This window comes from Trachypithecus francoisi, unplaced genomic scaffold (assembly GCF_009764315.1).
Source record: "Trachypithecus francoisi isolate TF-2019V2 unplaced genomic scaffold, Tfra_2.0 Lachesis_group4, whole genome shotgun sequence".
In the NCBI taxonomy this organism is placed as follows: domain Eukaryota; kingdom Metazoa; phylum Chordata; class Mammalia; order Primates; family Cercopithecidae; genus Trachypithecus; species Trachypithecus francoisi.
Window position 1 is genome coordinate 132,856,476 of NW_022681469.1, and position 13,104 is coordinate 132,869,579.

At 39.3% G+C, this 13,104-nt stretch overlaps 1 protein-coding gene across 4 annotated transcripts in view; it reads right to left on the reverse strand.

The window, feature by feature from the left end:
* Window positions 1–13,104, reverse strand: part of AMPH (amphiphysin) — a 247,059-nt gene that overhangs the window by 107,194 nt on the left and 126,761 nt on the right. For all 4 annotated transcript variants that reach the window (XR_004433135.1, XR_004433134.1, XM_033193703.1 and 1 more), the window contains exons 4-5: window positions 6,257–6,351; window positions 2,902–2,997 (exon numbers count right to left, since the gene is read on the reverse strand). Coding sequence is in view for 2 of the 4 variants with exons in the window: in XM_033193703.1 (XP_033049594.1) it covers window positions 2,902–2,997; window positions 6,257–6,351 (191 nt within the window). In the remaining 2 variants the exon portion in view is untranslated. The remainder of the gene's footprint in view (window positions 1–2,901; window positions 2,998–6,256; window positions 6,352–13,104) is intronic.

The following is a 13,104-nucleotide window of genomic DNA, read 5'->3' on the forward strand; positions in this document are numbered from 1 at the left end:
CAGTGTGGAAATTCCTCAAGGATTTGGAACCAGAAAGAACATTTGGCCCAGCAATCCTATTACTGGGTGTATACCCAAAGGATTATAAATCATTCTACTATAAAGACACACACACACGTATGTTTACTGCAGTACTATTCACAACAGCAAAGACTTGGAACCAACCCAAATGCCCATCAATGATAAACTGGTTAAAGAAAATGTGGCACATATACACCATGGAAGACTATGCAGCCATAAAAGGATGAGTTCACGTCCTTTGCAGGGACATGGATGAAGCTAGAAACCAACATTCTCAGCAAACTAACACAGGAACGGAAAACCAAACACCACATGTTCTCACTCATAAGTGGGAGCTGAACAATGAAAACATGGACACAGAGTGGAACATCACACACTGGGGCCTGTTGGGAGATGGGGGGCTAGGGGAGGGATAGCATTAGGAGAAATACCTGATATAGATGACATGTTGATGGCTGCAGCACACCACCATGGCACATGTATACCTATGTAACAAACCTGCACATTCTGCACATGTATCCCAGAACTTAAAGTATAATTTAAAAAATTATTAGTTGCCTTTCTATACACTAGTAACAAACTGAGAAAGAAGTTAGGAGAGCAATACCAATTACAATAGCATCCAAGATAAATACTTAAGAATAAACCTAACTGTGGAAGTGAAATGATTTGTACACTGAGAACTATAAAATATTGATTAAATAAAGAAGGCACAAACAAATGTAATGGCATCCTGGATGCACAGACTGAAAGACTTCCTATTGTTAAAGTGCCCATACTACCCAAAGTGATCTACAGATTGAATGTAATCCCTATCAAAATCTTAATAGAATTTTTAACAGAAAGTTTTTTAAAATTCTAAAATTCACATGGAAGCACAAAAGACCCCAAATAGCCAAAACAACTTTGAAGAAGAAAGACAAAGCTAGAGGCATTACACTTCTTATTTCAACATTTGTTACAGATTTCAGTAATTAAAACAGCATTGTCCTGGCATAAAGACAGTTATATAGACTTCTGGAACAGAATATAAAGCCCAGAAGTAAATCCACAAATATTCAGTAAACTGATCTTCAAAAAGGGTGCCAAGAATACACAACTGGGAACAGGCAGTCTCCTCAATAAATGTTGCTGGGAAAACTGGATATTTACATGACAAAAAATTAAATTGGACCTTTATATCTTATACCATACACAAAAATCAACTTAAAGTGGATTAAAGACCTGAACTGTAAGATCTGAAACTGTAAAACTCCTAGAAGAAAAGCTGAGGGGGAAAGGCTTCATTTTCTAAATGAAGATGTTTTAGAATAGACATTGGTGTTAGCAATGGTTTCTTGGACTTGACACCAAAAAGACAGGCAACAAAAACAAAAATAGACAAGAGGAACTACCTCAAAGTAAAAAGCTTCTGCTCAGCAAAATAAACAATGAAGAGTAAAATGCAAGCTATGGAAAGGGAGAAAAGATCTGAAATCACATGTTTGATGTGGAGTTAATTTCCAAAATATACAAAGGAACACCTAGAGCTCAATAGAAAAAACACTAATAAGCTGACTTAAGAAAGGGCAATGGACTAGAACAGACATTTATCCAAAGACCTACAAACAACCTCAGAGAAGCAAACAGTACATAGAATGATGGTTGCCAAGGGCTAGAGAGAGTTGGAAAACGAGAGTCGCTAATTAACGGGTATAAAATTTCAGTTATGTAAGATGAACAGTAACAATGCTGTATTGTGCAGTTCAAAATCTGTTAAAGGGTAGATCTCGTGTTAAATGCTCTTACTGCAACAAAGTAAAAAATATAAATAAAATAAAATAATATTGAAAATAAATTGCAATGCAATAAGCAGTACTCTTAAGTGTTTACTATTGTGAGACTGCTCCACAAACCCTACAGATCCCAAGGCAAAAATTGAGTGACTAATCAAAATTATCTGAGGATGTCTCAAAATATGTTCCCTGGTGCACATGGTCTTAAAGAATTTTTAATAATTTCATTTTTCAATTTATCAGAGAATTTTTAAAACCCAATTCACACCTGTTAATGAGGTTGCATTCGCCCAACTACTCAATAAAGCACTTTGCTGCCTAATATGGTAACATCATCGAAAACCCACTGTTTGGATTTGCTCTCTGTGGCATTTTGTCAATAGGTCTAACACATCTAGTCTGATCCATTTAGGTTCATTGACCATGTACCAACCCTGTTAGTTTAAAAGCCATCTTTACCTGCAGAGTCAATTCCAAATCTATAATATTCAATCCTTCACTTGTCCATTTACCTCTGTAATAGATTCAAGGGTCAAATAAGATCAGTGTTTTAGACATAATATTTTTAGGTCCAGATGCAAATGTATTTGAAATGCTTATATCTTAACATTTTACCTTCTACCTGAAAATTTCAATGAGAGAAAAACTCTCCAGGTTCACTATAAATGCATGCAAAACAGACAGTAAACAAGGAAAGATCAGATTTTGCTCTCATATTTACAACTGAATTTCTCCCTTCCTTGTGACCACTGGTTATTCTAATGGAAATCCTTGTCAAATGCTATATAATAAAAAGTTTTGATTATAAAGAAGATTGGAATTTTTGGCAGCTCTGGTTTATGATTTTGTATCTGTGGGTTTAAAAAGACTTCTGTAGAATAATAAAAGCTGAAGCAGTTCACTAAAGGCGAAATGTGATTTCTGTAATGACATTTCTTTTCAAACTGATAGGAACAATATAAAAATCCCATGCTTAAATAAATGAAAAGTTACCAGGTATCTTTGATGTCAGTTTGAGGACCTTTAATAATTTTTTTCTTGCCCATGTTTCAATAACTACATGACCCCATTCAACTCTTTTCTTTATAGATACAGAGTAAAATACCTTTATGTCAGGAAATTGCCCCAGGTAGGTATCCAGTGTTAGCAAGGACCCATCCACAAGTTTTTGATGGAAGTCTTCCCACAGCACATCACATTTCTAAAAGAAAAAAGAAATAAAGAGACCACTGCTGAGTTATTTTAATTGGATACCTTTCACCAAACTCCTAAAAAGTATCTGAAACTATAAAATTAGACAAGTAATACTTTCCCAGATATGAGGTGCTAGGGAAGAATGAGAATCATTTAATAATGCAATAAAATTTTAAGGCAATTTGGTCACTGGTTCTAGCTAACAAAACAGGCTAGCTCATTAAAATTGTGTTGCTGATTCTAAATTACCAAAGAATGCAGAAACTTCAAAAGATCCCCATAACCCTATAGATGGACTTTGGGGCTAAGAGAATAATCCCACTAAGACAATTTGCTTCTGAAGCACTCCATGAAATTAGAACACAATCCACACTGAAATAAACAACAAATCATTTCTGAATCCTCCACAGGGAAAACAGAAAAGTTACAGTCATATTGGGAAAGGTCTTACCATTTATGCAGTATCAATTACGTTAAACACACGATGAATATTAGGTATTAGTATTATTACAACTAGTATTCCCACTGTCACTATGTTAAGGCATTCTCACAATTGTGTTATGAGAAAAGACTTTGTTATTTCCACAGTACAGAAGAGGACACTGAAGCCCAGAGATGCATATAACTTGGCCAAGGTTATGCAGTTGATAAATGACAGACACAGGTTTCAACTCAGATTTGTCTCCTTGAACTCGAAGCCATGATATGAAAGTCATGATATGACTATCACACCGGGCTACCTCACCAGAGGACTTTTTAATCCCAGCTGTGTGACTTCGGGGAACTAGACTTCCCTGAATTTCAATTTCCCCAGTTAAATGAGTTAGCAATGTAAAGTGCTTCACAGAATTTCAGGCAAATAGCAGGTACTCAAGAATGTCATCTTCAATTTTCTCTCACTAGCACATTCTGGGTCTCTTGACAGAGTCTGCTCTTTGTTACCCAATCTCTATCCTTTCTTGTTTCCTACGAACTGAACCTCCCATTTTAGCTGGGCACTTGGCCACCTAGGATAAAGACTCTACTTCCCAGACTCCTTTGCAACCACATGTGGTCATGTAGCTGTGTTCTAGACAATGGGATATACTTTCAGGAAGTGTCCTGAAAAAGAAGGAAGGAGTGGGCTCTCTTCCAGACTTCATCCTCCTTGCTAACTGGCATGCAGAAACAAGAGCTGATGGCCAGGGCTCAGAGAGTACCTTGCCCCTGAAGCCAGGCTAAAAATGGCAAACATGGGCCCCTCATACTTGTGCGGCCAATATGCAATGCCTGGACTGCCGACCTTTAAATTCCTCTATGTGAGACATTAATTTTCATCTTGTTAACTCACACACACTTTTTAAATTTGCTTTTGTTTCTTTTTCACACTTTGAAAAGTAGTCCTAATTTTTACAAATCTCAATTCAAGAATTTTATGCAGACCAAAACATTCAAATCCACTGTTTAAAAAGGCTCAACTGCTGACGTGAATAGACCCTCTGAACACGCAGTATTCAGTGTCTTCATCATTACAAGAGCCTATATTTGCACCTGTAACTGAGGATTCCAAAAATCCTGGCAGCTGCAAGAACCAAGGTAGGATAACAGCCTAAAAAAGAAATGCCAACAGTGGCCTTTGCCATACATAGAATGTAATGTAGTGTTTTGAAAAGTTATTAATACAAATTTCTATTATTCCCTTAAAAATTCTTTTCTTTCGCGATGAATTTTCAGTTATACCACTAATTAGAAATTTACAAAGTGTTCAGCAACATGATGTTGAAATACTATGTTTTAATTGAAGAAATATGAGAAGATGCAATTACTTAATAATTGCATCTGAAAGTAATGTGTGCGGTCTGGTTTGGCCAAACCTACATCCTGGAAGTTTTTGAAAGATGTAAAAGAACCAACAAGCGCTTTCTTCATAAATAAGTCTCTGTTAGTATCTCAGTTATAAGAAGATTATGAAGTTCAATGTCAGGATGTCAGAATTGTCATGGAGCAGCCTAGGACTCTGCTGTTAACACCTGTTTTCCAAAGCCGCACAGACATTCAGTGCATCACCTATCAGACCTTCCCCTGAGCTCTGGCTGCCACATCGAACTTAGGTCATCTGTACCTAAATGAGCTGCAATAACTCACCTGGAGTAGCGGACATGACAAACAACTGCTCTTTGTTTTAACAAAGAACTTGGATGTGAGACAATCTGTGACTGGCAGTTGTCTCATGTCAGTAATCATAACATGTTCCAAACACTGAGTAGGTAGAGGACATCCACACAAAGGCAATAAGTACCTACCTATTAGTAGGTACAATTATTTTTCTCATTTTGTAGATGAGGAAACTAAAGCCTAAGAAGATTAAAGAACTAGTCCAACATCACAAAGCGATACTCAGTCTCTGGTCCATTCTGCTTTCCACAAAGCGAAACCCACTTACTTACTTCCCATCAGCCAGACAGCCCCCAGCCAGAAACCTGATTTCAGGTGTTAAGACATGTCTAGGGCCAAAGCCTTCCTGAAGTCAAATTCCTTTTAACACTCTGACTTTGTGCTTGTCTTCATGAAGTGAATATCTGTGAATGGACTAGCTGGTGTTAAAGTGGAATGGACGCTCTTCTGAACTGCCCCTGCATTTGGGGAAGGATAGTCAATAGGGGGATTGAGATGAGGGGGTGAAGTTGGGACACAATTCACACTGTGATCCATGTCTGCTAGAAATGGGCTGCTAAGGTTTGTAGAGAGGACAGAAAAATGATATTGTCATTTTGCAAAAAGGAATCTTAAAATACTGCCCTCTACCCAAGTGATTTTATGATCATCTTCACTTTTATGTTCTTCGAGATGGACTCTTGCTCTGTTGCCCAGGCTGGAGTGCAGTGGTGCGATCTTGGCTCACTGCAACCTCTACCTCCTGGGGTCAAGCAATTCTGCCTCAGCTTCCTGAGTAGCTGGGATTACAGGCATGTGCCATCATGCCCGGCTAATCTTTTTGTATTTTTATTTCACTATTTTGGCCAGGCTGACCTCAAATTCCTGACTTCAGGCGATTCACCTGCCTCAGCCTCCCAAAGTGTTGGGATTACAGGTGTGAGCCACCGCGCCCGGTCCATCTTCACTTTTCACTATAAGTTTGGAATCATCAGGCAGCAGAACTGCACGGTGCCTTCTTAGCACACTGTCTCACCTCATGATTAAGACTGTGAAGTGGGAAGAGCAAGTCAGGGGACAGGTGGACTGAGCAAGGCTCGTGGGACCCTCATGGAAGCCACCTCAGTTCTTACCTCGCCAACCATTTTCACATCTTCCCGCCCATACCAATCCGGCTCATAGACTTCATGGAGCGATTCCGTGAGCTTCATGGAGGCCTCTTGCATGCCTAGTGTCGGAGAGAAACAACTCCTGTTACACAGAAATGGGTGAGGATTCTCTTCTCCCTTCCTCCACTTTTTTAAGTGGGAGAAAAATATTGACTACTTGCTAAACATTTAAGGAAAAAATATAAAGCCACAGCTGCTGCTTGTATCTGCTGTCGTATCTTTCTTTGAGGGTTTCTAAGACTTATCACATTGCGCATTTTCTATTATTCACTTGATACTGATAGATATGGGGTCTCAGGAAAAGTCAACAAATATCCTACTCTGAAAACCACAATAATCATAATGTGTCCTATTATGTGTGCTGTCACTTGCCAAGCGGTGTCAGATGCTAAGAACACTGGTCCATAAAACCGCAGAGTTCTCAAACTAAAATTGGTCCTCAGTGAATTTAAATACAAGGCATAAAGCATTTTTAGAAGGGACTAGAAGTAAAAATTAATAGGATTATAGGGCATAACAGTCAAAAGTGGTTAAGTGGCCTAAAATGGTAAACATGGTTAAAGTGGTTAAATGGTTAAGTTTTAAGTGACCTAAAATTTTTACAAAGAAAGAGCAAAGAAAAAAATGTCGTTTTCCAGTATAATAAGCCCTTACTTAATGTCAACTATAGGTTCTTGCAAAGTGTGACTTTAATTGATATGAAGAATAATGAAACCCATTTTACCCAAGGCTAATTCATATAAATAAGAGTTAAGCTCCCGGGACATATTTTTCACAGACACATCACAAAACTTCTAACTAAAGGTCAACACACTTCTAATATTGAACATTGAAATAAATGAGAGCAGTACATACATTTAAGAAAGATTAATAAAAACAAGTAAGATAATTATTTACTTGCTTACTCCAGTTTAGGGTCATGGGTGACCAGATCCTCTCCTAGAGGCTCAGAGTACAAGATGGGAACCAGCCCTGGACAAGACGCGTATTACTGCAGCGCTCACTCACACACCCACACGCACTGACACGCCAGTAAACTTCACCTGTATATCTTTGGGACGTGGGAGGAAGTCAAAGTACTGAGAGAAAACCCGGTGTACAAATTCCACACAGACAGTGGCCCTGGCCGAAATTTTTTTTTCTCATCGTTATTATAACAATATGATGTTGAATGAAACTATGCTCTTTGAAGACCTGCTGTATTATTTAAAACTATGAATGTAGTTTTAAATCAAAACTCTTAGAAATTTTAGGGTTCCTAAGCCTTTGGGTCTCAATTTTCATTAGGGATACATTTGATACGTTGCAAAACTATGGTTTGCAACATTAAAGAACAACATTAAAGATACATGCTTCTGAGCACAACATGGTGACATAAAGTATCACCCAGTCCTTTTTAGTCTCTCCCAAGGACCCCCTGCACAAAGGTTAATGTATGTACTGAAAAGTCAGGAAGACAGTTCATGGCTGAGAGCAAAACAAAGTGCCAGGAAGAGCTGGGGACTTGGAGACACGCCTCTGGCAGAAGACTCTCCCTGACAGCGGAAAGGTAGATACGAGCCTTGCTCAGTCCACCTGTCCCCTGACTTGCTCTTCCCACTTCACAGTCTTAATCATGAGGCGACACAGTGTGCTAAGAAGGCACCGTGCGGTTCTGCTGCCTGATGATTCCAAACTTAAGGGTGAAAAGTGAAGATGGGCCGGGCACGGTTGCTCATGCCTGTAATCCCAACACTTTGGGAGGTTGAGGCAGGTGAATTGCCTGAGGTCAGGAGTTCGATATCAGCCTGGCCAAAATAGTGAAATAAAAATACAAAAAACATTAGCCAGGCATGGTGGCACACACCTGTAATCCCAGCTACTCAGGAAGCTGAGGCCAAGACATCAATGTGGCCAGGTCCCACCTAGCGAGGACTAGCAGGGATAAAAGGGGGCTGGAAACAGGGAGAGGAGAGGGAAATCAGAGCACTGTCATGAGAAATAAAAAACACATCCTGTAAACTTAAGGTCAGTGAATCCTAAGATGAAAATCATTTGTTAAACTGAAAACTTGACATCCTTGTTGGATTGGAGGTAGCTAATTCTGGGTTCAACTGAGAGAAAAGGACAAACTAAAAGATGTCTGAAATGACAGAAGTATATCCTTGAGAAATATGTATAAAAGTCCACATGTAACTTGGAGTTTCATAGCACTTGTGTTCTCTTTAGACACAGAACATCTCCCTTCCCTCAGAGCATCACTGGGCACATTCCAGGAAGCCCTTGTCAATGAGGTATCCTGCCCACATGAGCTAAAGTGACTTGACCACCATCAGATGAAGCCCTGGAAGAGTCTGGGGTAGGAAAAAAACAGTATGACTCAAGACTCTGGGGACTCTGAAGAAACAAGAGTCGTGCAGGTGAAGGGATAGCAAACAAGAGACAAAACCTGAATCCGACCCCTAGCACTCTGAATCCAGGCAAGGGGGATGCGTTCTCTCACGATATGGTCAACACTGAAGTGGAAGCTACATTATCCCAAGTGTCCAAATCACCCTCACCCAAGTACAAGCAAATCTCTATCAAGAAATATATCCCTCAAATTCATACCAAGGGTTAGTCACTAGTGGACCCCCTTCTATAATCCAGATGCCAAAAGACTTCTGGCATTTTCTTTAAATTTTTGTCTTAAGTCTGACGGAAACTATACATAGCTGTGTAGATAGGTTTTTAACAACGTCTTAAGAGAAGAAAAAGAAATTTGGCACTGTAGGCCAAATAACCTTTGTGATGAAAAATAAAATCATGAATATAACCTTAAAATAAAATTATATAAGACTTTAATCATCAAGACTAAAAGCACGATGTTGCAGTAAATATATCTATTAACAGCCAAAAGTAACTACTAATTACAGGGTGGATAAGTGGTGATGGATCATTTGGACAGAAGCCATTTTGACATGGAAATTGTTTTGAGAACATCTCCTCCATAGGATGCACTTTAATGGACACACAGGTGAGAGGCTGCAAGCCTAGCTCCAGACTGGCAGAGCTTTTAGGGATTTAGGGATTACTCTGCTGACAGAGTGTGATGGGGAAAAAAAAAAGCTAAAATACACATTCCCTTCAGAGTAATTTGGCAACATCAAAGCAGAATAGGTGCTAAATGCTATCTCTGAGGTTGAATAATATACAATATCCAAATTTTCTTAAAAGATTAGTGATTTCTAAAACTGTAAGACAAACGCCCAGCATCAGATATAGAAGAATTATTATTATTTTACTATTAGATGGGAACCACTTCACTCTCTTCAAAATTTTGGACCTTCTCCAAGACATTTCATAAAATGTTGTCTATTCCCATTCGCAGCCAAATTTGTGAGCTTCTATTTTCATCCTTTAAGACTTGTTGCATAGATTGCACTACTTTATACATACTTCTTGCTTAAATAGCCTGAGAGTATGTGTTTTAGTTAAAAATAACATCAGTTAAAATAAATAACCAGCAGCAAGGATAAACCATTAAAAGAACGTCTAAAATACTGCAAGTATCTAGCAGCTTTGTCCCATTGCTTAGAAGAGAGTTGTGTAAAAAGACAGCAGCTGCCTCAAAGGAAAGCAAGAGTGGGCATCTTTTTCTTAGACTCTCAAGGAGAACAAGGATGGGACCAAGAGTTGGAATAAAATAGGCAGTTGGTGAAGTAACTCAAGAATAGTCAACCCTACCCCTTAGTTAGGCCTACACATAAGACACATAAACAAAAAACGATTAATGACACCACCTGCACTGTGCTCCATTTAGAGAAAGATCTGGCATGTTCATCATCCACGTGTCTGGCCCCCGCTGCATGTGCATGCCAGTGACTCCCAATTCTAAATTCCTACTGTACATCTCCACTTGGATGTCTTATTAATACCTCAAACTTCACATGTCAAAAACAAACTTTAAATTTTCCTGTCCAAACCTGCTTCGTCTCCTTTTCTCAGTTCTCATGAATGCCACCCATTTGCTTCAGTTCGAAAACGGGATGTCATCCCAGATTCATCCTCCCAAAGCTCAGTCACCAATTCCACCTGATTCTCAAATCCAGCCCCTTCCTTCCCTGCCCACTGCCCTTCCCTGGATTAGCTACTCATCACCTGTGATTTAGATTAGATAACATAATCCACGTAACAGGGTTTAGCAAAGTAGCTGGCACAAGCTATTGTCAGCCATCCTAATACAAAATATTTTTGGAGGCAACGTAACAAAATAATTAAGACTATTATTTGCAATTAATCAGCCTTTGTTGAAAACTTGGTTCCATTACATGTGATCCGTGTGATTTTAGGCAAATTATTAATCACCTATAACCTCCGTTTTCCAAAGTGTAAAATACCAAGAAATATACCTGCCACAAGGTTATAGGGAAAATTACATAAACTGAGGCATGTCAAATGCTTATCTCAGTGCCTAGCACATAAGTGCTCAATAAGTGTTAGCTAATAGTATTATTGAAGTGTTGGACTAGACTTCTACTAAATCTCCATGCAGTTGCACTTCTTCTAGCCTGAATTCCACACAATCACAATAACTATTTTTCTAAAATGCTAATCTGATCATGGGACTTTTTCCCTTGCCTACAATAACTCTAACAATGACTCTCCTGTCTATTGATAGAATAAAATTCCCGTATGATATGATACATGAAGCACTTCTTTATATAAATGCTGCCCGCCTTTCCATGTTTCATCCAGCTCAATTTTCTGCTTGCATCTAACTGCTCTGTTTGTTCCCTCAAGAACCCATGCTTCCTTCTGCTTCCTGGTCCAGTTGTTTCTTCCACCTGCAATGTCCCTCTGAAATCTGTCTTTCTCTAGAAAATCTAACCATTTGATGGCCACCTATGATCCCACTTCTTGGGTTCATTCAAATGTAAGTTCCTTGGAAGAACCATTCGTGCCCCAGTCTCTTGCCTCTCCTAAGGTGGGAGTCTGTCCTCTCTTATGATGGCACTCAATGCACGTATCTATTAAAATACATATTACTATGCCCATCTGGCCTTTTTTATTTAACTGTCTCCGCACTCTGTTTGTGAGCTCCTTGCAAGCAGGCACTATGTCTTGTTCATCTCTGCATCTCCCTGTCCTAGAACAGCGTCAGGTGCACAAATGGTGCTCCAGACGTGTTTGCTGCTAAAATGAATGCAAGCATAAGATCTGCCTCACAAAGCCTAAGCATCAGCAGAAATCATAAAGACCCACAGAGGAGAAGCCATCCAGAGATCAGTCATAATAAAATGATTAGAATTCATTTAACCCAACTTCACAGAATCCCAGTTTTGGGGTCTTTGGGAGCTTCTGAGAGAGATGAAGCACTTAATAGATGAGGAACCCAAAGCAACTAAGAGACTTAATGATTTTCCCACAATTGCGACAGGACCCATGACTCTCCAGGGCTAGATATCACTTTCTCCTATGCTGCCCTGATGCTACCTGCATTACAGCAGGGTTAGTTAGCCAGAGTTGTCCTTGTGAAAACAAGAAAAATTACCCATGAAAACCTTTGAAAATGTAAATTATGATCTACTTAAGGCATTGATATGGTTTGGCTCTGTGTCCTTACCCAAATCCCATCTTGAATTGTAATAATCTCCATGTGTTGTGGGAGGGACCCGGTGGGAGGTAACTGATCATGCGGGTGAGTTTCTCCTGTGCTGTTCTCGTGATAGCGAGTAAGTCTCATGAGATCCGATGGTTTGATAAAAGTGAGTTCCCCTGTACATACTCTGTCTTGCCTGCTACCACGCAAGACGTGCCTTTGCCCCTCCTTTGCCTTCCGCCATGATTGTGAGGTCTCTCCAGCCATGTGGAACTGTGAGTCCATTAAACCTCTTTTTCTTTATAAATTATCCAGTCTAGGGGCATGACTTTATTAGCAGTGTGAGAACAGACTAACACAGGCATATACCTTGTTTTCAAGTTTGGTCCCAAAACCCAAAATGTGTTCCCAGGAACACTACTCATTCTTCACAAGGCTTTGAGAAGAGAGAAGGGTCCTGCAGTCAAAAAACTCGGAATTCCTGCCTGTCCCACGGGATTTCTGGAGTTGACTTTAGCATATTAAGGGCTCTGAGAAACTCAGTAGTAGCCTGTTTAAAACTTCATTCCAATCAGCTGTGGACAAAGTAATCTAAGCAGAGATCTCTTTTTTGGAGCATCACTTGTTAACATAGTCAATCAGCAAACCCAAGGTGGGGAAAAGCTGATAGAATTCCTTTCTCCTTCATACGGAGCCATGGCCACTAGCCCTGGAGTGCAGGCGCAGTCTGCCAAAAAGACTTATTTGATGCTTTACCCAGCTTTTCTCCGGAGCTCAAGCCTCACCCTCAGGGAATTCTTCTAGATCACATTAAGGAAAATAATTATGCCAGTCTTTATAAAGCAGCACGCTTTATAAGCAGCACAGACCAAATTGAATAGACTTGGGAAAGAGAACTCATTTTTTCATTCAACAAACTTATCCCCATTTTCAAAAAATCAACTACCTAGAAAAAGTCCTATGCTAGAAATAATGTATGATTTCTGTGTTCAAATCCTAAATCAATAATAAAATAAATACCTAGAGTGGCTTCTGTTTTCTGACTGAACTGTTACAAATACTTAAGGTTGATTTGGGAGTAATTAATGATGAGCTCCATCAAACTGTGGAAGTTAAATTCTCTGAGACTTACTTCTTTGCAAATGTAAAATTAAGTTAATGACATTGACAATATGGCTATGTTGGGAAGTTAGAAACAGGTAATGTGCCTAAAATGCTCAGCACAGACTCTAGCACATAGTAAGTGCTCACG